This window comes from Daphnia pulicaria, chromosome 12 (genome assembly GCF_021234035.1).
Source record: "Daphnia pulicaria isolate SC F1-1A chromosome 12, SC_F0-13Bv2, whole genome shotgun sequence".
Classification (NCBI taxonomy): domain Eukaryota; kingdom Metazoa; phylum Arthropoda; class Branchiopoda; order Diplostraca; family Daphniidae; genus Daphnia; species Daphnia pulicaria.
The window spans coordinates 344,957-367,276 of NC_060924.1; the positions used below are offsets into that span (position 1 = coordinate 344,957).

General features: G+C 40.7%; 1 protein-coding gene and 3 long non-coding RNA genes across 5 annotated transcripts; 3 read left to right on the forward strand and 1 right to left on the reverse strand.

Annotated features, from left to right (window-relative positions):
• Window positions 1–872: 872 nt before the first annotated feature.
• On the reverse strand, window positions 873–2,401 carry LOC124316304. Its single transcript, XM_046782169.1, has 2 exons — window positions 2,366–2,401; window positions 873–2,286 (listed from the first exon to the last, which is right to left on the reverse strand). Exon 2 carries the CDS (start codon window positions 2,271–2,273, stop codon window positions 903–905), a length of 1,371 nt encoding a protein of 456 aa, XP_046638125.1. The 5' UTR covers window positions 2,274–2,286; window positions 2,366–2,401; the 3' UTR covers window positions 873–902.
• Window positions 2,402–3,432: 1,031 nt separating this feature from the next.
• LOC124316677 lies at window positions 3,433–6,024 on the forward strand. Its single transcript, XR_006911943.1, has 5 exons — window positions 3,433–3,499; window positions 3,568–4,359; window positions 4,422–4,949; window positions 5,024–5,753; window positions 5,865–6,024. It is a non-coding gene; the product is annotated as an uncharacterized LOC124316677 (long non-coding RNA).
• A 650-nt stretch (window positions 6,025–6,674) lies between these two features.
• On the forward strand, window positions 6,675–20,497 carry LOC124316655. Of its 2 annotated transcripts, XR_006911919.1 has the most exons (6): window positions 6,675–7,138; window positions 7,201–7,305; window positions 7,368–7,464; window positions 19,875–19,924; window positions 20,040–20,149; window positions 20,216–20,497. It is a non-coding gene; the product is annotated as an uncharacterized LOC124316655 (long non-coding RNA). The 2 variants fall into 2 exon arrangements; XR_006911918.1 differs by lacking the exons at window positions 19,875–19,924; window positions 20,040–20,149; window positions 20,216–20,497 and adding exons at window positions 7,546–7,801; window positions 7,868–8,159.
• Window positions 20,498–20,816: 319 nt separating this feature from the next.
• Window positions 20,817–21,283, forward strand: LOC124316682. Its single transcript, XR_006911947.1, has 3 exons — window positions 20,817–21,018; window positions 21,103–21,146; window positions 21,208–21,283. It is a non-coding gene; the product is annotated as an uncharacterized LOC124316682 (long non-coding RNA).
• Window positions 21,284–22,320: the final 1,037 nt, after the last annotated feature.

A 22,320-nucleotide genomic window follows, 5' to 3' on the forward strand; every position in this document is an offset into this window, starting at 1 on the left:
CGGGATTGTACAGGTTGCGAAATCGAAATTGCGAAATCGAAATTGCGAAATCGAAATTGCGAAACATTAATCCAAAAATGTCTCATAGATGGCTGATGGCGAAAAAAAAGTAATTAATCAAAAGTTGGTCTGAAATTATTCGAAAAATCTTAACTTAGCTTTCATGAACATTAATTCCATCTTGCCAAATTGTTTTATTTGAATTCGAATTTATTTATTTATTTCCAACATTATTCAAAAATAAATTTCATGGAATTCGATTATCTTATTTTTATTGATTCGATTTCAATGTAGATGATGGGCCAAGACTCGAGTGCAAGGTTTCAGAGGTTGCGAAATCTTATTTCAATAATGGTTTGGCTGCTCGAAAAAGATTAATGATCACAATTCGGCTTGAAATTGTTGAACTTAACTTTCTTTACGAATGGGAATCGATTTCTCGTGCGCTCTCCTATCCTGCGTCCGTGAAAAAAGAAAATAATTAAATGGAATTAAAATCAAATTAAAAATTGTGAAAAATTTCCTCAAAGAAAAACGAGGTGTGTAGGCGTATTTTTTTCATAATGTTTAATTAAGCGAAATAAAAAAAATATATTTTCATCTGGCAATTAAATCATTTTTTAAAGAAATTTTTATCCCATAATGAAAAATGAATTAGAATCATATCAATAATATTCCCCCCCCCTTAAATTTCCCTTCCCCAAATGCCCTTGTCTTTTGGATGGTGTCGCCGCGATGATGATGTTGAACCTCATCAAGGAGGGACGCGGCAATATCCTTCTGCAACATCAAACCCCCGGGAAATGGGTCCAGTGGTCACCCTGTCGTTATATAAAAAAACGAGAGTTAACCAGAAGAATAATTAATTTTTCTCCAATAATTAAATAAAATGAATCAAATTTTTATTCCTTTTTTTTTTTCAAACCTTTGAGTTCATCAGTGATTTTCAGTCCTTCGCGTTCTACAAATTTGATCGCCGCCGAAAGATCGGCAATCGTGTATCGGACACTGACGTTCCGATCTTGAAACGATTGGGAATCACGAAATGTGGCCAAATTGATTCTGCTCAGTTGAATGGGTTTGGGCACGAACTTCTCCCCGTTCCATTGGACGTGGTCTCTATTTCTACTATCTTGAAATAATTTTACCATTTCTTCTATTGAAATATCGACTCGCCGGGAACTATCGGAATTGGTTGCCATTTTCCCTGAAATGATTGAACTGATTCCGTCCACGTCAGCCCAACTGTTTGAGAATTCCAAATGTTCCTCCGTTTGAAACATGATGTCAATGAATATCTTTTGAGTTTCCTTATCCAGTTTGTTGACGATTTCGTTCAAATTTTTGGCCGTCTTGTCCGGCCGGTAATTGTCGTCATCCCAGAAAACAGAGTCCCACATTTTGTCATTTTCTTCTTCGATGGTCGTCCTGGATGTGACCAGCAAACCTTTTAAAATATTTAAAATTTCAACTTCCGTGTTTCTAGACCAAACCTCGTTTTCTTCAAATGTGTTCCTTAGGATTTGTGTGGTCGTTTCTTTCAACATTTTCATCTCGTCGTTGGCCGTCAGATAAATCTGATTTGTCATTTGAAATTTCTTTAAATAAGTCGAGACCAATCGACCGGAAGTGATACTGCCGATGCTAATGGTCGCCTGTTTGGTTTGCCACGTCTGATGCGACGAAAAACTGTACAAGAGTTTGAAATGTGCGAATTGAGTGGGATCCCATCGCATTGCACTGGCCAGTTTGTCGCAGACTTTCTGCTCATAACACGACAGAGAAAGCCAAAGGGTTTTTCTGCCGTCATAATACGTCCACCATGGATTCAGCCAAAAATCCACTGGGGGTGAGCCGCTGATGAGAATCAAATTCTCCAAGGGAATGACGCTCACTTGATACGATTTGATTGGATGACCAGTAATTCCACTCAAATGTTGTACAACTTCATTTTGGACTTTGACGTTCCACATTTCAATGCGGAATCTCATCTCTGGCTGTTTCGTCACACCGTTGTAAGAACTGACGGCACTTGAGTGGTCCAATAGCGCGATAGGAGAGTAGAAATACCTTTTTTGGCTGGCTGTTGCTGCCCCGTGATTATTGACGTGTTCGTAAATTCTAACGACAAAGTTACCGTACTCCTTGAAACTGAACGTGTCCGGTGAGATACGCAGTTTCGCCCAGGAAGAAGATAAAGCAATGGGGTTGTTTGACTGGCAGTTGCAGCAAACGGCCAAAGAAGCCAAAATGATGGCGAGGATGTTTTTCATCTTCGGTGGAGGCCTGGAGGGTAATTTTATAATTCACAAAAATTCAAATCTTTGAAGTCAATATCGTTGAATAAAACTAGAAAAGGGTCTACCTTATGTATAGATGTAATTAACGACGAATTAACGAGAAATATTGACACGACTTGACGTTGATGTGTAAGTTTGAAACTGAATATGAATTCACGAATGACTGCGTGTTCATACTGGAAAATTGGGCCAATTATTCATTCGAATTGGTTTTTGTATAGTTTCGCACGAATAGAGTTTCACATTACGTGTGCAAGTGTGTCGGGTTCCTTATTAAATTATTGATTTTATTTATTATTGGTTTGCGTCATCCAACATCGAGTGTAAGACTAAAAACCGCTAAAAACAGAAATGTAATTTCAATATTCCTGGCCAAGTGATACGAGTAATAACATTTCGGTTGCATCAACAAATCCGCTGTCTACTGCTGGTTAATTGATTGATTGATTGATTAGTTGCCCAAATCCACCCAATCCAAAGTCCCATCCCACGTCGTATGGTCTGATAATTCTATGGCTCGTGATGTTTTTTTTTTTAAAGATAGCCGAGTATTGGATTCCTAGAAATGATATACGATATGATGTTAAATATGAACCTGTAGACGTTTGGGGGTCTCAGATTCAATTTGATACATCTGCCGTGAATTTTCTTTTTTTTTCTCCTGGAACTTTGGCGTTTTATTTGACTGCCAAGTGCTAACGTCACGGGGGGCAACCGACCGACTATATAACCTCCAACCCACTGAAAAGGATTGGGTTACAGTTGATGCTCCCGCTCATTTACTCACCTGACGTAAGATAGACAGGCAATTAGATAACGATATACGCTGCTGGATAGGGTGTCACCGCTGTCGTCCAATATTCTTTCCTAAATAGTTGGCGAGATAGTGCAACCTCGTCTCGTCGCCTTGCCCTTGAGACATTTTTTATTTTTGTATTTTTGTATTTAAGGTTTGTATTCGACATGGGCGAATGTTGCCTGCCCCCTTTATCAACAGCTTTGATGCTACTCTCCTGCCTTGTGCTTGATGGATGGGCATCGGCAGCACCCAAAGGAACTATCGATGTCACATTTACCGCTACGACGACGAACGTTATGATGGCAATTAATTGTGGTAAAATAACTTTCAGACATCAGTTGGATCTGATTAATATCACGATTCACGAATTAACATGGGAAATATGGACAAATGTTTAACCGTATGTGTTGCCCCCAATGGATTTTAATATTCACCCTATTACAATTCGTTAAAGAATTATTTGTTTAGGCTAAAGAAAATCAAACGGGAAATTAAAACGAGTAAACCATTATGAAAGTGTCGGTATTAGAAGAAAAAGAACTCGTGTCCATACACCACATCGCATGAAACAAACAGCAAAATTTGTGTGTCTTAGTTATTCGAGCAAGAAAACCACTGAAAATGAAAGCTGAATTTCTCCAGCAGAATGATTCCGTGTTGATTACAGTAATAGAAAAAATGACATCGACGGACACAGGACTTCTACACAGTCGGCGCTGTGAAAACCATTTGCTGCAAGTCGCACAACAACGCCATATTTTCTTCCTTCAGCTTCTTCCAGTCGTTTGAATCCATGACCTCACCTGCAAAAACAATCAGAACGACGATTAATAAAGGAATATTTTTTATTCAAATGATTTCAGTGTGAACTTACCCGGATAACGGCGGAAGTATTCAATGGCAAATTTCTTCAGGTGCTCCGCTGGATGGTGGGTGGTGAGAGTCAGCAAACTGAGACAATTCTTGGCAGACATTTGGCGAATCAGATGCGTTTCACAACGAGATTTCAATTCATCAATCAAATATTTTTCCGCAGCGGCCAATAGTGCCGGTGCCATTACGTCCATGGTTGTCGACCGTGTCAAGCCGGTGTACAAGTAGCGAAGAACTTCTTGAAAGACATCGGGATCGACGTCCTCGATTTCCACCTCGCCGGTTTGCATCTCTTTAGTGGGGTGAGTGAACATGGCAGAAAACACAGGACTCCTCATGGCCAAAATGTTCTTGTGGGCTGCCAATTTTTGGCCACGGACGTTAAAGGTGATATCACTAAACAGCATTTTTTCAAAAAGTTCTTCGTGTTGATCGAGGATCTGAATAAGACCCTGATAGTTTTGTCGACGGTCTTCTATGATAGGCGGCTTGTGAAGATATCTCTCGGTTGCTGTAGCTTTTCCCTTCACTACTTTTCTTTTCAAAACTCCGATTTTGCAGTAAATGGTAATATTTTCTTTTACAAAATTCCCATACTCGAGCAAGGCTTTTTTGCTAACCGTAAACACTGTTACAGGGAATCTAGTGTTTTGCGAAATACTGGTGGTCTTCTGCCAGTTCTGGAAAATTGTCTTGCATTTTTCATTGGAAATGGTGATTTCAACTTTAATCGAATATGGAAAATGCGCTGGATAAAGCAGCTTTATTTCAACATTGGAATGCGTATCCAAATTGAGACTCAGACTGAAGTTTAAAAAATCGGCCGATTTCAACGTTTCCCATATTCCACCATCATCAAGAAAGGCTAGTCGTTCAATCCTCCATTCAAAATCCATTTCCTCAACTGTAGCTTTTGTTTGGCACCAAAAAGATGACGACGCTAATGGAATGGCCGGTAGTTTCGATTTCGTTGAAAGGTCAGCGTTAGCAATTACTTGTTGTGCCATTTTAACTACAAGACGCCAATAAATTCTAAATTAAACGGTTTCAGATTTTCTCTAACGAACGACGAAAAAGAACAACTCTACTCAACTAGGAAAACCAGCAACTGATGGCCTCATCCATCAGGCCACAGCTAATAACTCCGAACAGGAATCGACGATGCGTCGTTTTGGGCCTATACTAAGAATTTTAGGAATAAAGCAGTTCTGAGAAAAGAAACGTTTGTTGTCAAGGCTGACCAATAAGGTCAACAACAATGTTGGTAATACGCAATTGTTTTTCAATAAGTTTCTATATGGCCAATGACATATGTACAGTACGCTTCGCATATTTCGAAAATGTCTCACCTCCCAAAAAATAAAACATGTATGTGTTATGAGAACATACAAGTTCAGGGTAACACAAATTCCACTTACCAATTTAGAGTTGTCAATGTCCGGTGCTGCGGAATCCTGTCGGCAAACGGCCAAAGTCTCTCAAATTGACAAAGGATGTCCAAATCCCACAATCATAAAAAACCAAAAACTTATTAAACTGTCTTGCCATCCTTTTGCTCTGAGATGTCTGAGAAGAGAATTTTTATTGTTTTTTATTGACATGCGCGGATCTTATGTTGTGTGTGTGATTTCCCGCAAGTCTTCGCTGTAGATAAATATCGAACGAATTCATCTCGTCAGTCATCCCACCGCAGCTGCCGACTTGACCGCTTCTTTCACGCTCCTTGTCCCGAAAGAACTATCAAGATGACCAAATCGTCTGCATCTGTGTCTTCTTTAATGGTAATTATATCACCGATTTATTTTCTTACATTTCAAATAGTTTAAAATCAAATTTAAAAACAGTCAAGCCTTATTGTATACGTGTATGTTATTCCTGTTCGTTATTGATAGATGGCAACGACCTGTTGTTTCCTTATGGCCACTACGGCCCAAGGGACGAAAAGTCCTTGGCTAAATAGGCCCCAGCAATTGGATCGCTTCTTCCTGGCCCGTCCATTGTCGTCTGAGAACAATTTCCAACTTGATAACGATTATGACGGTCGCCTTCTGGAGGAAATACCAACGGAAATGGCAATCAACGGCCCGGAAGCCAGAGCGCCCGGTAGGTTGCATAGACCTAGTGTTTTGTTTAAGTGTTGTCATAAATTCACACACTGAATACCTCACAAACATATTCACACGCTGCACGAAAGAAACCGAATGAGAATGACACAAACGTCAAAGAAAAGAAAATCCAAAACCATCTGGCCGCAGCGCCTCTGACGGGAGTAGTAGCCCAGCACTCAAGCAGGCATAAATGATTAAATGGGGTAGAAGTAAGGGGCTGACGTTGCACCGGAAGATTCAATACTACACCAGAGCTATAGAATGTTCTATGTGTCTATAACTCTGACTACACCAAGAGGCAAAAGAGTAGCGCAACGTCAGACTGCAGCGCACCTAGCGGCCTGACGTTGCAATAGTTTTTTCGGCTTGCGACATTGCATTATTCATTTCTCATTCCAACTCATTATCCGATCTCCGCTGTTTAACTTTTTTTTAAATTTGTTTTGAAGTAATAACTTATTTAAGTTACGACGTGTAATAATATAATTCTCATATCTGTATATCTGTGAGCTGTGTGAGCAACTGAGACTGAGACTGTGAGCTGTGAGCGGCTGTGTCTGTCAGGTGTGAGGCCCTGCAATGGTGCAACTAAACTTAAGATTCAAAACTTAATAATAGATGTCTGCAGTGTCGTGTCGTCCTTATTATTGTTCACTTCGTGAAATGAGGCGAAATGGGCGAAACAAATTGTTGCTAATTTTTACTTATATTATTGTTATTCCTGTAATTTCAATTACCAAATTGAACTTCCTATCTTATGCAGGTCTATCTTGACCTAGTGTCCTTATTTTTATATTATACTAATTTATTCTTCAAGTTCTAGATGCATACTGTCAGTCTGTCAGTCATTCCATGGTCATTATTCTAACAAGTTTACTGAGGGCTCAGTCACTTTACATCCATTAGATCCTCATGCTGTCAAAAGCCAAAAACTCTTGTTTGAAGCCCACATATCGTGGAATACAAATGTGTGGAGATAAGGTATTTTCCCATCACTGCTACCACACCAACCCAACCACGTCAAATGCCTTACGTACTTCATCACCCGTATGATCAAGGTAATAAGCATCAATATCACCCATCACCACGCTACTGCAATACTTCATGACACTTTCTTAAGCATCAGGAAATTTATCTCAACTTGAAGAGTAAAGATGTTGGTCGCTGTGAATTCCGTTTTTACAGTATTTTCATCATGAACATTTCAGTGTGCTTCTTAGAAAAGGTAAAAATTTATATGCTTTATTAATGCCATATTTTCATTAATTTAATACATTTTTTTTACAGAGCACGCTAGATCCCCCATCTATGAGCTTGTTCCTGCAATCCTGCCTCTGGTATTTCTATTCCTACAAAAGCTGATTGTTGAGATGACTGTGAAACTGTAAGCTCAGTTGTCAGCTTATTACTTAAAATGAGATTCTTAGCACTTTATTTTTTCTTGGTTTCGGTAATCACTGAGAAGTTCCTGCCCAGAAGCCAGAAGCACATCATAATAGTTCGTAGCTCTTCATTTTTATTAGTTAACCCGTTGGCTGCTACCGTTAGCTAATCCATGTTAGTGAATTTCACATGTGGTTGGGGTGTGGAATCCTGGTGTTGCTGAATACTAGCTCCGGTCAACATTTTGTCTTCATGGGGATGCCTTTTGTTGCCATACTTTCCCGCCAGAAGCCGTTCTTTAGTGAAAAGTTGGAGGGGTTTAATCTAAAAATCTTCAAGTAAGACGCAAAAATCTTATTTTTGTTTTTAAAGCTTTCTTTTTAATTCCCAACTTATTTTTACAGCACTATGTGTTACGTCCCCTGAGATTGCTAGTCCGCAGCCGATGTCGGTCTAGTCTACAACGCAGTTTCTTTATGGAATCGTGTGGTCCTGGCACGGAGATCCTTGAGCCAATGCTGGCTTTTGTCCATGAGAGAAGAGTGGCTTCCACCAACGTATCTTCGCGACGTACGATCAACCAGCTTCCCTGCTTCTTATGCTAATACAACTTGTCTTACTTCACTGGCGAGTTGGATCACTTCAGTGTTCGCTTCCGGTACACCTGCAGTCACTCGCGACGGGAATATGCCCAGGTACCCGACAATTGATTTACTTTCGTAGATTATCCACTAATAATCTACTTGCGTTAAACTCTGTGTTTGTGTAATAATTCCAAAATCTGGCCCTTCTTGCGCGCCAACGAAGTTTTACGTAGACATTTCTTTGTTTTCTATCATTTTCGGCTGTCAAAACAATCAGTTTCAGTTACTTTGCACACATCTCTTTAAACATTTATCGGCAGCTATTATGTGGTAGTTCTAAAGTGATTTAGCGAAAACTGACGATAATTATTCCACCAACAAAGCTCACTTTTTAAATTGATAATTGCTTTTTTCGTGCTGGTGAATGGTAAATTCTGTATGCTGTTATATTTCTAAATTTTGACAATGATGCTTTCTTCTTTTTGTTTGACTTTGTAGGTGCTGAACAGCAACCCGTTGAAATGGATTATCCATCGATGATGGACGACTTGGCTCTTCCTCACCTGTCCTTGTATTCCTCTCGTCCTCGTGTAGCCTACATCCATGTGAGTACGAAAGTATTCACGACAATTTCTCTTTTCAATTTTAATTTCTGAATCCCCAAATTCTGCACTTGTATGGAGTAACAGGAGATGTCCAATTGCCCAGTGATACTTGCCCTTCATCCTCCAAGGTAGGACACAATTATTTTTCACTATTTGCGGGTCTCATTGCGTATTTTTTCTTTTTATTAGACAGGCATATTTTGATCAAACTAACAGACTAGCGATTGATTCTTTTTCGATATTTTATTTTTTCAGACCTGGAAAGGTATCCGATCGATTTATTCACAGTAGCCTTACTTAAACGTCTATGATATCAAATGTAAAATTAATAACAGCTGTGCAAATGTTTGAATTCATCATGCGTCAACCGACACTGGACTGTTCGGTTGGGTTAGGCCCTACCGTTTTTTGGATTCGCATCGGTTCGGTTGGTCTGCAGGGAATGCGATTATCTGTCGTAATTAAAAAAAAAAAAGTAAAACTCCAAATTCATTTCATATCGCATTCGAGACTAACTTGTAACTCTGAAGGAAATCGTTTCCATCACGACATCGCCAGCAACTTCGTGAAGTGAAGACGTAAGCGCGGCAGATTAGCGTGACGTCACTTCCAGCCACCGAATTGCGTAATGTTCAACCCAACGGATAATTCCCGTTACAATTCCTCCTGTAGAAATAATACGCCATATACTCAATTGAATTAGTCTTGCTATTGAGCTTCACATCCAGTTCACAGCTGCTATACTCGAGGCTATACTCTTGTTTGAATTTGTGATGGCACAAATGAGGGAAATTCCCGCCAACCAAAGAGGATGGGATGGATGGCAACAAGCATTGCAGGCAGCAACTATTTTCATTTCATTTTTGCTGCATGTCGCCTTATGCCTTATTTAGCTCGAGGATAACTGAAGTGAGGGATGGATGAGAGCCAAAGGTATGGATAAAAAAAAAGAAAAAGAAACGGTTAAATTGAAGGTCGCATTTGTTGTTTTATCCTCTAAAATAGTCTCAGCTATGGGTTTCTATTTTACTTGCACCAATCTCAGAGGCCAGTGACAACGCCCCAATACAAGACGATTGACCTGTGAAAAGAGGAGAATAGGTTGGCTTAATAGGAAGCGGCCATTACGGCATCATTGTCTCTAATATAGAGGTCAGGGGTAGAAAATGAAACCATCAAACCTATCCTCCTTTTTCCAACAGCAGTTTTAGACAAAAGCGGATCTTTTCTTCTGTTGGGCGTTTTTCGCTTTTACCTTGTCAGTTTCTCAACAGTGTGAAGCGTAGAGGGTAGTGTAGCAGTCGCCTAGTCGCCAGTTTGTGGAGTGAGTTGAATGAATCTCAATCTATGTGAACAAGTGAAACTGATTTTCCAGTTTTGTCAACACCAGGGCAGTGAGGTCGACTATGGGAGAACTTTGCGTCACGGAAATGAAAGGCCGTTTCATCACCTCCGACGCCATCCGAATGGAATGCAGAAAATCCAATGTCAGCCCGAAGAATGGAATAGACACAACTGGAACTAGGCGAGTTGGATCTTCGCCTAATCCACCGTCCGGCTGTTTCTTTGACGACTGCTGATCTCCAACTTCAAGGTAGGACATATCTTCATCTAATTTATTTGCCATTAGAGGTTATTGCACAGCCACATTGCGTTTTCAATTCTTTGGCAAGGGTCGAACCGATCGACGACTGAAGCCCAGCTGATGCAGCGTTCTTGTTTTTTCTTTGGTGTTTTATTTTATTGGCCATCGCGTGTCGAATTCAGGCTTGTTGACTTGATGAATCATTTTCGCATTTGATTTGGACTAAAGTGCTCTTATCGCCGGACTTCCAAGGAAAACTTGTCACTTTTTCTGATGTTTAATATTTTCTGAATTTCGAATCATTTATTGAAATAATTAAAACAGTTATGCGGATATTCCAATAGAGTGTGCCATATTTATCTATCGGAATAATTCATAGATGGCTGCTCAAAAAAAAGTTATTATGCGATCCACATTATCTTGAAAAAATTCAAACTGCTGGCAACTTCCTATTTGGATCCTTCCAGTTCCCTGGTTCCTTGTTTAATTCCATTCCGGCTGGCCGCCGCGCACCGTTATATAGATTTGACTTTCTTCAGCACTTTGATTCTTTGATTATTACATGCTTAGGTGTCTTGTCGACTTTAATCGGATGCTCGTTTCCGGTTATAACAAGTCGTGGGTGTTATGGAGGACATTGTCCAACTCTTGGTTCGTTACTTCCAATTTCGTAGGCATGAGAACGGAGTTGTCGCCCTCATAATCGTTTTTCTTCTTCAATGAAACAAATTTTTTTTTTGAAATGAAGCAATGTCTGTGATTATTGGTCGGTTTTGATTATCTTTTTTTACCAACAGATCAGATTTTTCTGTGGCCAATGCATGTATATAGGTGTTTTGGTATATGGTCTATACATAATTCAGAAAGGTATTAGACTACGTAAAAGGTTAAAGTTCAAATGAGACATTTTGATTGATACGCAAATTGTCGAATTCCGAATTCTAAACTGGCTCAGCTATTACACGTCAAGTTAGTCGATACGCTAATAGCAAGCAGGTGAAGACGACCTATAAACTCTGGACTGTAGAGGCGATGACGTAAGGTTAAAACACTTGCGTGATCCAACACCCTTACAACTCAACTTTCACAGCTTTTGAGGGCTGCAGAGGAGTTTTATTATGATGTAACACTTGGGTGCTTTACCGTTACGTGCATCTCAACTCGTACATCAATACAGAAATATATAGCAAGTCGCCACGCACAAGCCAGCGACAGAACTCCATCGACGGTTTCCACTTTTCTGGTGATTTTCCTCTGGTCATTCTTCGGGTCATCATTGAAAAGAGAAAGAAGGTGAAAAATAGAAAAGAAATCGGGTCGTGATACTGCGTCGTTCACCCAACAAAACTTTAATTCGACATCCATTCGACGCACACCTTCAACAAGCAAAGCAACTACATTCCGACAATGGTACGAAAATATTTCGACAACAGATGTAGCGCATAAGTACTTTGACCTAACCTAACTTAAATTTACCTTAACTAACTTAACCTAATCATACAAACTAATTGTCGAAAGTACTTTTTGCTACACTGTGTCTACGTATTCTCGCACCAGTCGAAATGCAGTTGCATCTTGTCGAAGGTAACATCAAATCGGTGTTGGATTAAAGTTTTGTCGGATGATGCTTGCAATATCCGACCCAATTATGACAGAAGAAGAAAAAGATATAAAAAGAAGAAATAAAAGATGAAAGTAAAGAATTAAGGGGAAGATATAAAAGTACAAGAAATATAAAGATTACTCGGGTCAATCATGTCTCTTCGTCCGGTCCTCCTCTCCACTTATCATCCACCTGTCCTGTCTACTTCCGGTTTCCACTCTTTCTGCTGTTCGTTATCTCTCCGGTCCACCATCTTCTTTAAAAACTCGAAATTGGCAACGCACTTCCTATTAATGAAACTCTAATATTTTCTCTCAGTACCGTCCCACCCGTCGTATCCACTCTCGATTTCAACCTCTATTATCCCTTCTCTCCTTAAAATTCTCCTGCTGCTCTCTCCTCTTACCCAACTAAGACAAAACCTGCAAGTTTACCATCGGAACTATGACTTCGTAGATTTGTACTGCCGACTCGTGTAACTTTTATCTGGGAGAAGGAATTCGTATTTAACGAGAAACCTTTTCATCTTCCGCCAACCGCTCACGGAATTTGGTACATTCATTAACATCCTCTCTTGTCTCTTTTTGGCCGCTTCCATCAGTGTTACTTCGTGTCTCTGGTACAAGATTTGGTGAGCCTTTAGTTTGCGCTCTTGTCTTTTTACCTCTGCCGGACTGGGAACGACTTCCGGCAAATCACCGACCTTCATATCCAGCTCGAGACATGCTTCGCCCACTGGATTGTTGGACTCGTCGTTCAGTTGCATCTTCAACGCACTGACATGGCCATTTTCGTCGTGCATCAAATCAGACACGGCCATTTTAACGAAGCCGACCGTGGACTTCTTCAACCCGAATATCGACGACTTTTTTACTTTGATGGTCATTAGACACGATTCCGGATGTTGAGTCTGGATGGTAAAGTTTTTGTTCCATCTATCGCGGATCGTTTTGGATTTGAATTCCTTTGTCTGGTTCTGGTAACAGATTTTGCGGTGCCATTCCTCGACCAGCACGGACAAGTAATATTGGTCGGAATCTTTTGCTTTCGGAAAGTTGACCCCTCTCACCACTTTCATTTCGACAAGTTTTGGCGTGTTGACGACTTTAATCGGATTTTCATTTCCCGTTAGCAAGTCCTCGTCTTCCTCCTCCTCCTCGCCCCCCTCGTCCTCTTCCTCCTCGTTCTCTTTCTCCTCCTCATTTTCCTCCTCTTCTTTCACTTCCTTCTCCTCCTCCTGATTCTTCTCCATCTGCTCGTCTGGTGTCATCAATTTACTCAATCCGAGGGCCTCGTCATCGATTTCTTCTTCCGTTAGCAAAGGAGATTGACGATTGACTGAATCCTCATCTGTTAATTGGTTGCCATCAGCAGTGCTCTTAGACAGAGCCTCTGCTGGTGGCTGTTCCTCAACTCGTTCACTTTCCTCATCAGGTATAATCGTTTCTTTGGCGATTTCATCCAGTTGAGTTTCACCCAGCACCGGAACTTCTTTAGTCACATTTCCGGTGCTGTCGACGATTGGTTCAGGCAAAATCGACAGACTCTCCGGCACTTTCTCGTCCAACATTTCAAGTGGTTCGTTAGATGGAGGTATTATTACTTCAGCCGGAATGGCTACGGGTTCAGAAACTGGTGGCTCTGGATTATCGCCGGATAAGCTGCCATTAATGGTGAGAATAGCTTCCTGCGTTTTATTATTCTTGAGCTTCGGGTTGTTTTGGTCGGTCTCAAGTTGCTGTTCTATTGCTGGGATCTCTTTGGGTTTTTCGACTTTTGTCTCGACTTGTACCGGATTTTTCTCTTCCGTTTCAAGTTGTTCTTTTAACGGAGATACTTCAGCCGGAATAATGTCTACGGGGTCAGAAATTGGCTCTGGTGCTACCAGTTTCTTATTTGATTTAGTTTCCTCATTCGATTCTTCGTTAGGTACATTTCCGGTTTCGGCAATATTCTCCGGATACGGAATCTCCGGCTTTATCTCGTCCGTTTCAATTTGGGAAACGGTCGAACCGTTCACGGGTTTTGGTACATTCATTAACATCCTCTCTTGTCTCTTTTTCTCCGCTTTCATCCGTGTTGCTTCGTGTCTCTGGTACAAGATTTTGTGAGCCTTCAGTTTGCGCTCTTGCCTTTTGACTTCGGCCGGACTGGGAACGACTTCCGGCAAATCACCGACCTTCATATCCAGCTCGAGATATGCTTCGCCCACTGGATTGTTGGACTCGTCGTTCAGTTGCATCTTCAGCGCACTGACTTGGCCGTTTTCGTCGTGCATCAAATCGGATACGGCCATTTTAACGAAGCCGACCGTAGACGTCTTCAAACCGAATATCGACGACTTTTTTACTTTGAGAGTCATTAGACACGATTCCGGATGTTGAGTCTGGATGGTAAAGTTTTTGTTCCATTCCGGCTGGCTTGCGCGGATCGTTTTGGATTTGAATTTCTGTGTCTGGTAATAGATTTTTCCGCGCATTTCCTCGACCAGCACGGACACGTAATATTTGTCGGAATCTTTCGCTTCCGGAAAGTTGACCCCTCTCACCACTTTTATTTCGACACGTTTTGTCGTGTTGACGACTTCAATCGGATTTTCATTTCCCGTTGGCAAGTCCTCATCTTCCTCCTCCTTCTCTTCCCCCTCGCCCCCCTCACCCCCCTCACCCCCCTCGTCCCCCTCGTTCTCTTTCCCCTCCTCTTTTTTCTCCTCCTCTTCTTTCACTTCCTTCTCCTCCTCCTGATCCTTCTCCATTTGCTCGTCTGGTGTCATCAATTTACTCAATCCGGTGGGCTCGTCATCGATTTCTTCTTCCGTTAGCAAAGGAGATTGACGATTGACTGAATCCTCATCTGTTAATTGGTTGCCATCAGCAGTGCTCTTGGATTGAGCCTCGTCTGCTGCTGGCTGTTCCTCAATTCGTTCACTTTCTTCAGGTATAATCATCTCTTCGTCCGGTACCATCAACTTGCTCAATGCTGAGACCTCGTCAATGATGTCTCGTTCGGTTGGCGGCCGAGACTCTCGATTGACTCTCCTCATCTCATCATCCTTTGATTGTTTATCATCAGTGATCTTATTAGACTGAGCCTCTGCTAGTGGGTCTTCCTCAACTCGTTCACTTTCCTCATCAGGTATAATCGTTTCTTCCGCGATTTCATCCAGTTGAGTTTCCCCCACCGGATCTTCGTTAGTCACATTTTCGGTGCTGTCGTCAATGATCTCAGGCAAAATCGACAGACTCTCCGGCTCTCTCTCGTCCAACATTTCAAGTGGTTCGTTAGACGGAGGTATTATTACTTCGGTATTACAGTCAGTATTACAGTCAGTATTACAGTCGGTATTACAGTCTACTGGTATATCAGTCGGAATGTCTATTACGGGTTCAGAAACTGGTGGCTCTGGATTGTCGTCAAATGATAAGCTATCGATGATGAGAATAGCTTCCTGCGTTTGGTTATTCTTGAGCTCCGGGTTGTTTTGGCCCGTCTCAAGTTGCTGTTTTATTGCCGGCATCTCTTTGGGTTTTTCGACTTTTGTGTCTACTTGTACCGACTTTTTCTCCTCCAGTTCAAGTTGTTCTTTCAACGGAGATACTTCAGTCGGAATAATGTCTTTGGGTTCTAAAACTGGCTCTGATGGTGCAACCAGTTTATTATCTTTCGCCGTCAGATCATCGTCAGGTAAACTATCAATGGTAAGAATAGCTTCCTGCGGTTGATTTTTGAGCAATTCAGGGTTCAAGCTACGGAGTAGACTGTAGCAGGCGATAATCTCTGTCCAAAATTCACCCCAGCGAAGGCAGCCGATTAAAAAGAGCACTTTTGGTATGCCGAGCTGACTAATCGCAAAGAGCAGCGCGAGAACAATGTAAAACATTTGGGTATACATGTCTAGGCTTGAGGAATCAGAGATTCAAACGATATAAATTCAGGCAGACCGTCGCCCCCCTATATACCTTCGGATCAGATTTTTGACGCGGCAACGATTGCAAAGACACTTTTTGTTATTTTTTTCGTAATTTTGAAAAGCCAAATCTGCTTATTTTCATTGAATTCTAATTCATTTAAATATTTCCAACATTGTTCAAGAAGAAAATTCATGAAATTTGATTATCTTATTTTATTAATTCGATTTGAATGAATGTCATGGGCCAAGACTCGGGTGCAAGCAGAGGTTGCAAAATCTTAGTTTAAAAAACGGTTCATAGATGGCTTCTCGAAAAAGAAATAGTTAATCAAAAATCGGCCAGAAATCAAATTATTCGAAAAATCTTAACTTTCATGAAAATTAATTCAATCTTGCCAAATTTTGTTATTTGAATTGAATTCTAATTCATTTATTTATTTCCAACATTATTCAAATAGAAATTTCATTTAATTCGATCAGGGCTACTATCTTATATTTGTTAAGTCGATTTGTATGTAGATGATTGGTTAAGCCTCGGGTAAGATTGCAGAGGTTGCGAAATCGAGATTGCGAAATATTTCAAAATGGTTCATAGATGGTCACTTTTGTTTAGGCATTTCATCATTTAAAAAAGCCTAATCTTGTTATTGTAATTGAATTCCAATTTATTTGTTTATTTCGAAAAATGTTCAAAAAGAAATTTTGTTTAATTCGATTATCTTATTTTTGTAAAGTCGTTGTGAAGAAGTTGTGAAGTTTGAAAGGTCGAGACTCGGGTGCAAGATGGCAGAAAAGTCTGTTTCCCTTATCAGGTTACTAGACATTTGTTAGAAATGATTTCTACCATGAAATTAGAGCTATAGAACTAATAAACTACGTTTGATTAAAATAATTGAAACATGAAATGAAGTGAACTTGAAATTTATTTCAAGAAATTCAATCGTCATACGTTTAAATCCAGACATGAAGAACATTTTTTAATGACATACGGATCTCAATTGATGGTAGATGTTCCGAACTCGTTTAATACCGGATGACCGAGTCCCTGTAAACTTGGGGGATTTTCATATTCCGGCGGCAGATTCGGGTAAATGGTATGACACACATTTTCTGTTGGTTCTCCTGTTGTCGTTCCTGATCCTGTCGTCGCTGGAGGTTCGTGCAGAGTAGGTGTGGGGGGTGGTGTCAGGTTTGTGGGGATTTGGCCAGTTTGGGCTGCGATTTCATTGTTGACTGGAACGTCATTCCAGTAACGTGGAAGTTTTGGTTCTTTTTTGGTTTTCGTCCAAAAGCTATCCACCGCTATCCACACACAAGCAACAGCGCAGCATTTCAGGTAGCCGGAAACCAGTTCTTGGTTGAAATTCGCAACATTAATTGAGATGACGTCAAAGTATCCAATTAGCAAACACGCTGCACGAAAGAAACCGAATGACACAAACGTCCAAGAAAAGAATGTCCAAAACAATCTGGCCGCAGCGCCTCTGGCGGGAGTAGTAGCCCAGCACTCCAGCAGGCATAAATGATTAAATGGGGTAGTAGTAAGGGGCTGACGTTGCACCGGAAGATTCAATACTACACCAATTTGCAAAAGAGTAGCGCAACGTCAGACTGCAGCGCTCCTAGCGGCCTGACGTTGCAATAGTTTTTTCGGCTTGCGATATTGCAATATTGCATTATTCATTTCTCATTCCAACTCATTATCCGATCTCCGCTGTTTAACTGCAAATTTGCTTAGAAGTAATAACTTTTTAAAGTTACGACGTGATCATACGATCTGTATATCTGTGAGCTGTGAGCAACTGAGACTGTGAGCTGTGAGCGGCTCTGTGCATGGTCTGTGACTGCAATGGTGCAACTCAACTTAAGATTCAAAACTTAATACTAGATGTCTGCAGTGTCGTCCTTATTATTGTTCCCACTTCGTGAAATCATGAAATGGGCGAAACAAATTGTTGCTAATTTATATTTATATTATTGTTATTCCTGTGATTTCAATTACCAAATTGAACTTCGTATCTTATGCAGGTCTATCTTGACCTAGTGTCCTTATTTTTATATAATACTAATTTATTCTTCAAGTTCTAGATGCATACTGTCAGTCTGTCAGTCATTCCATGGTCATTATTCTAACAAGTTTACTGAGGACTCAGTCACTTAACATCCATTAGATCCTCATGCTGTCAAAAGCCTAAAACTCTTGTTTGAAGCCCACATATCGTGGAATACAAATGTGTGGAGATAAGGTATTTTCCCATCCACACCAACCCAACCACGTCAAATGCCTTATTACGTACTTCATCACCCGTATGATCAAGGTAATAAGCAGCAATATCACCTATCACCACGCTACTGCAATACTTCATGACACTTTCTTTAGCATCAGAAAATTTATCTCAACCTGAAAAGTAAAGATGTTGGTTGCTGTGAATTCCGTTTTTACGGTAGTTTCATCATGAACATTTCAGTGTGCTTCTTAGAAAAGGTAAAAATTTAAATCCTTTATTAATGCCATATTTTCATTAATGTAATACATTTTTTTACAGAGCACGCTAGATCCCCCATCTATGAACTTGTTCCTGCAATCCTTCCTCTGATATTTCTATTCCTACAAAAGCTAATTGTTGAGATGATTATGTAAAACTGTAAGCTCAGTTGTCAGCTTATTACTTAAAATGACATTCTGGCTCTTCCCTACCAAGACAGGTTTTCTGATATCGAAAAACGATTAAAACAGGGTTGTAGATCTTTTTACGCTGATCATTTTTAATATAGGGTTTAGGGTGTGCAAATGAGCGGAAGTGCCCGTAAAACGCGTTCAAAGTTTTGAGTTTTACGGAGATGACGCGCAGCCCAAGCCGGCCAGAAAGGGGGTCGAGCGGGGCGGGGTGGCGCTTACCCATGGGAGAGGGGTGAGTAAAGGGGGGTATACCTGGGCCATACTATAACACACCATGTTTCCCCATATGCTCCCATGTCACCGGTGGTCTAATGGTCAGTATCCCGGGCTGATATGTCGAAGGACCGAGGTTCGAATCTCGAGTTCGAAAAGAGATATTCAAAAAAATTGAAAATTTTGAAATCTTAAAATGGAAATAGCATCAGTCACTGCTATATCATGCAGTCACATGTTGCATTACATAAAGCTATGTTTGTGGGGAGATACCATACGGCTTATGCTTTCCCTCATCTCACACATGTCAATGGTAGCATTATGGTCAGCGACCCGTGCTGCCATGCCAATGGTTTAAGGTTCAAAACTTGGTTGAACTAAATCGATTTTTAATAAATTAAATTTAAAAACCTTCCGGAGTTGATGAAAGTGGAAGATCGGTGGTAAACTGGTAACTCACGACTACGCCACGCCTCCCGCTCTTGTCGCGGTCGTGAGATACCAGTTTACCACCGATCTTCAACTTCCATCAACTCTAGAAGCTTTTAAATTTAATTTAACAAAAATAGATTTGGTTTTCCTAAGCGACTTCGACCGAGGACCGAGTTTTGAACCTCGGTCCTTTAGCATGGTAGCACGCGTCGCTAACCATAAGGCTATCGTTGAAATGAATAAGTTAAGGGAAAGCATGAACTGTATGGAAGCTCCCCACAAACATTAATTTATGTTTGCAACATGTGACCTCATGATATTTCAGTGACTGATTCTATTAAAATTTAAAATTTTAATTTGTATCGAATTTTTTTTTAGTTGGCCGAGATTCGTACCTCGGTCCTTCGACACATCAGCCCGGAATGCTGACCATTAGACCAACGGTGATATGGGAGCATGGGAAACATGGAACATGAGAAACATGGGTTGTTATAGTATGGCCCAGGTATACCCCCCTTCACTGTCCCCTCTCCCATGGGTACGCGCCACCCCCCGCTCGACCCCCCTTTCTGGCCGGCTTGGGCTGCGCGTCATCTCCGTAAAACTCAAAACTTTGAACGCGTTTTACGGGCACTTCCGCTCATTTGCACACCCTAAACCCTATATTAAAAATGATCAGCGTAAAAAGATCTACAACCCTGTTTTAATCGTTTTTCGATATCAGAAAACCTGTCTTGGTAGGGAAGAGCCGACATTCTTAGCACTTTATTTTTTCTTGGTTTCGTTAATCACTGAGAAGTTCCTGCCCAGAAGCCAGAAGCAGAAAAGGCGTTGCCGTACATCATAATAGTTGGTAGATCTTCATTTTTATTAGTTAACCCGTTGGCTGCTACCGTTAGCTAATCCATGTTAGTGAATTTCACATGTGGTTGGGGTGTGGAATCCTGGTGTTGCTGAATACTAGCTCCGGTCAACATTTTGTCTTCATGGGGATGCCTTTTGTTGCCATACTTTCCAGCCAGAAGCCGTTCTTTAGTGAAAAGTTGTAGGGGTTTAATCTAAAAATCTTCAAGTGTAAGACGCAAAAATCTTATTTTTGTTTTTAAAGCTTTCTTTTTAATTCCCAACTGGTTTTTACAGCACTATGTGTTACGTCCCCTGAGATTGCTAGTCCGCAGCCGATGTCGGTCTAGTCTACAACGCAGATTCTTAATGGAATCGTGTGGTCCTGGCACGGAGATCCTTGAGCCAATGCTGGCGTTTGTCCATGAGATAAGAGTGGCTTCCACCAACGTTCTGCTCCATCATCTGTATCTTCGCGACGTACGATCAACCATCTTCCCTGCTTCTTATGCTAATACAACTTGTCTTACTTCACTGGCAAGTTGGATCCCTTCAGTGTTCGATTCCGTCACACCTGCAGTCACTCGTGACGGGAATATGCCCAGCAGGTACCCGACAATTGATTTATTTTCGTAGATTATCTACTAATAATCTACTTGCGTTAAACTCTGTGTTTGTGTAATAATTCAAAAATCTGGCTCTTCTTGCGCGCCAACGAAGTTTTACGTAGACATTTCTTTGTTTTCTATCATTTTCGGCTGTCAAAACAATCAGTTTCAGTTACTTTGCACATCTCTTTAAACATTTATCGGCAGCTGTTATGTGGTAGTTCTAAAGTGATATAGTGATAACTGACGATCATTATTCCACCAACAAAGCTCACTTTTTAAATTGATAATCGTTTTTTTTCGTGCTGGTGAATGGTAAATTCTGTATGCTGTCATATTTCTAAATTTTGACAATAATGCTTTCTTCTTTTTGTTTGACTTATTGTAGGTGAACAGCAACCCGTTGGATTGGATTATCCATCGATGATGGACGACTTGGCTCTTCCTCACCTGTCCTTGTATTCCTCTCGTCCTCGTGTAGCCTACATCCATGTGAGTACGAATGTATTCACGAGAATTTCTCTTTTCAATTTTCATTTCTGAATCCCCAAATTCTGCACTTGTATGGAGTAACAGGAGATGTCCAATTGCCCAGTGATACTTGCCCTTCATCCTCCAAGGTAGGACACATTTATTTTTCACTATTTGCAGGTCTCATTGCGTATTTTTTCTTTTTATTAGACAGGCATATTTTGATCAAACTAACAGACTATCGATTGATTCTTTTTCGACATTTTTATTTTTCAGACCTGGAAAGATATCCGATCGATTTATTCACAGTAGCCTTACTTAAACGTCTATGATATCAAATGTAAAATTAATAACAGCTGTGCAAATGTTTGAATTCATCATGCGTCAATCGACACTGGACTGTTCGGTTGGGTTAGGCCCAACCGTTTGTTGGATTCACATCGGTTCGGTTGGTCTGCAGGAAACGGTGATTATCTGTCGTAATTTAAAACAAAAGTAAAATTCCCAATTCATTTCAAATCGCATTCGAGACTAACTTGTAACTCTGAAGGAAATCGTTTCCATCGCGGCATCGCCAGCAACTTCGTGAAGTGAAGACGTAAGCGCGGCAGATTAGCGTGACGTCACTTCCAGCCACTGGATTGCGTAATGTTCAACCCAACGGATAATTCGCGTTACATTTCCTCCTGTAGAAATAATACGCCATATGCTCAATTGAATTAGTCTTGCTATTGAGCTTCACATCCAGTTCACAGCTGCTATACTCGAGGCTATACTCTTGTTTGAATTTGCGACGGCACAAATTAGGAAAATTCCCGCTAACCAAATAGGATGGGATGGATGGCAACTATTTTCATTTCATTTTTGCTGCATGTTGCCTTATTTAGCTCGAGGATAACTGAAGTGAGGGATGGACGAGAGCCAAAGGGAAGGATTAAAAAAAAAGAAAAAGAAACAGTTAAATTGAAGGTCGTATTTGTTGTTTTAACCTCTAAAATAGTACCAGCTAGAGGTTTATTTCTATTGCGACTTGCACCAATTTCAGAGGCCAGTGACAACGCCCCAATACAAGACGATTGACCTGTGAAAAAAAGGAGGATAGGTTGGCTTAATAGGAAGCGGCCATTACGGCATCATTTTCTCTAATAGAGGTAGGGGTTAGAACATGAAACCTATCCTCCTTTTTCCAACAGCAGTTTTAGACAAAAGCGGATCTTTTCTTCTGTTGGGCGTTGTCACTTTTACCTTGTCAGTTTCTCAGCAGAGTGAAGCATAGAGGGTATAGCGTAGTAGTCGGTGGAGTGAATTGAATGAATCTCAATC

Excerpts from the sequence above, each read along its gene's own strand:
- LOC124316304 (XM_046782169.1), bottom strand. The coding sequence starts at position 2,273 with ATGAAAAACATCCTCGCCATCATTTTGGCTTCTTTGGCCGTTTGCTGC.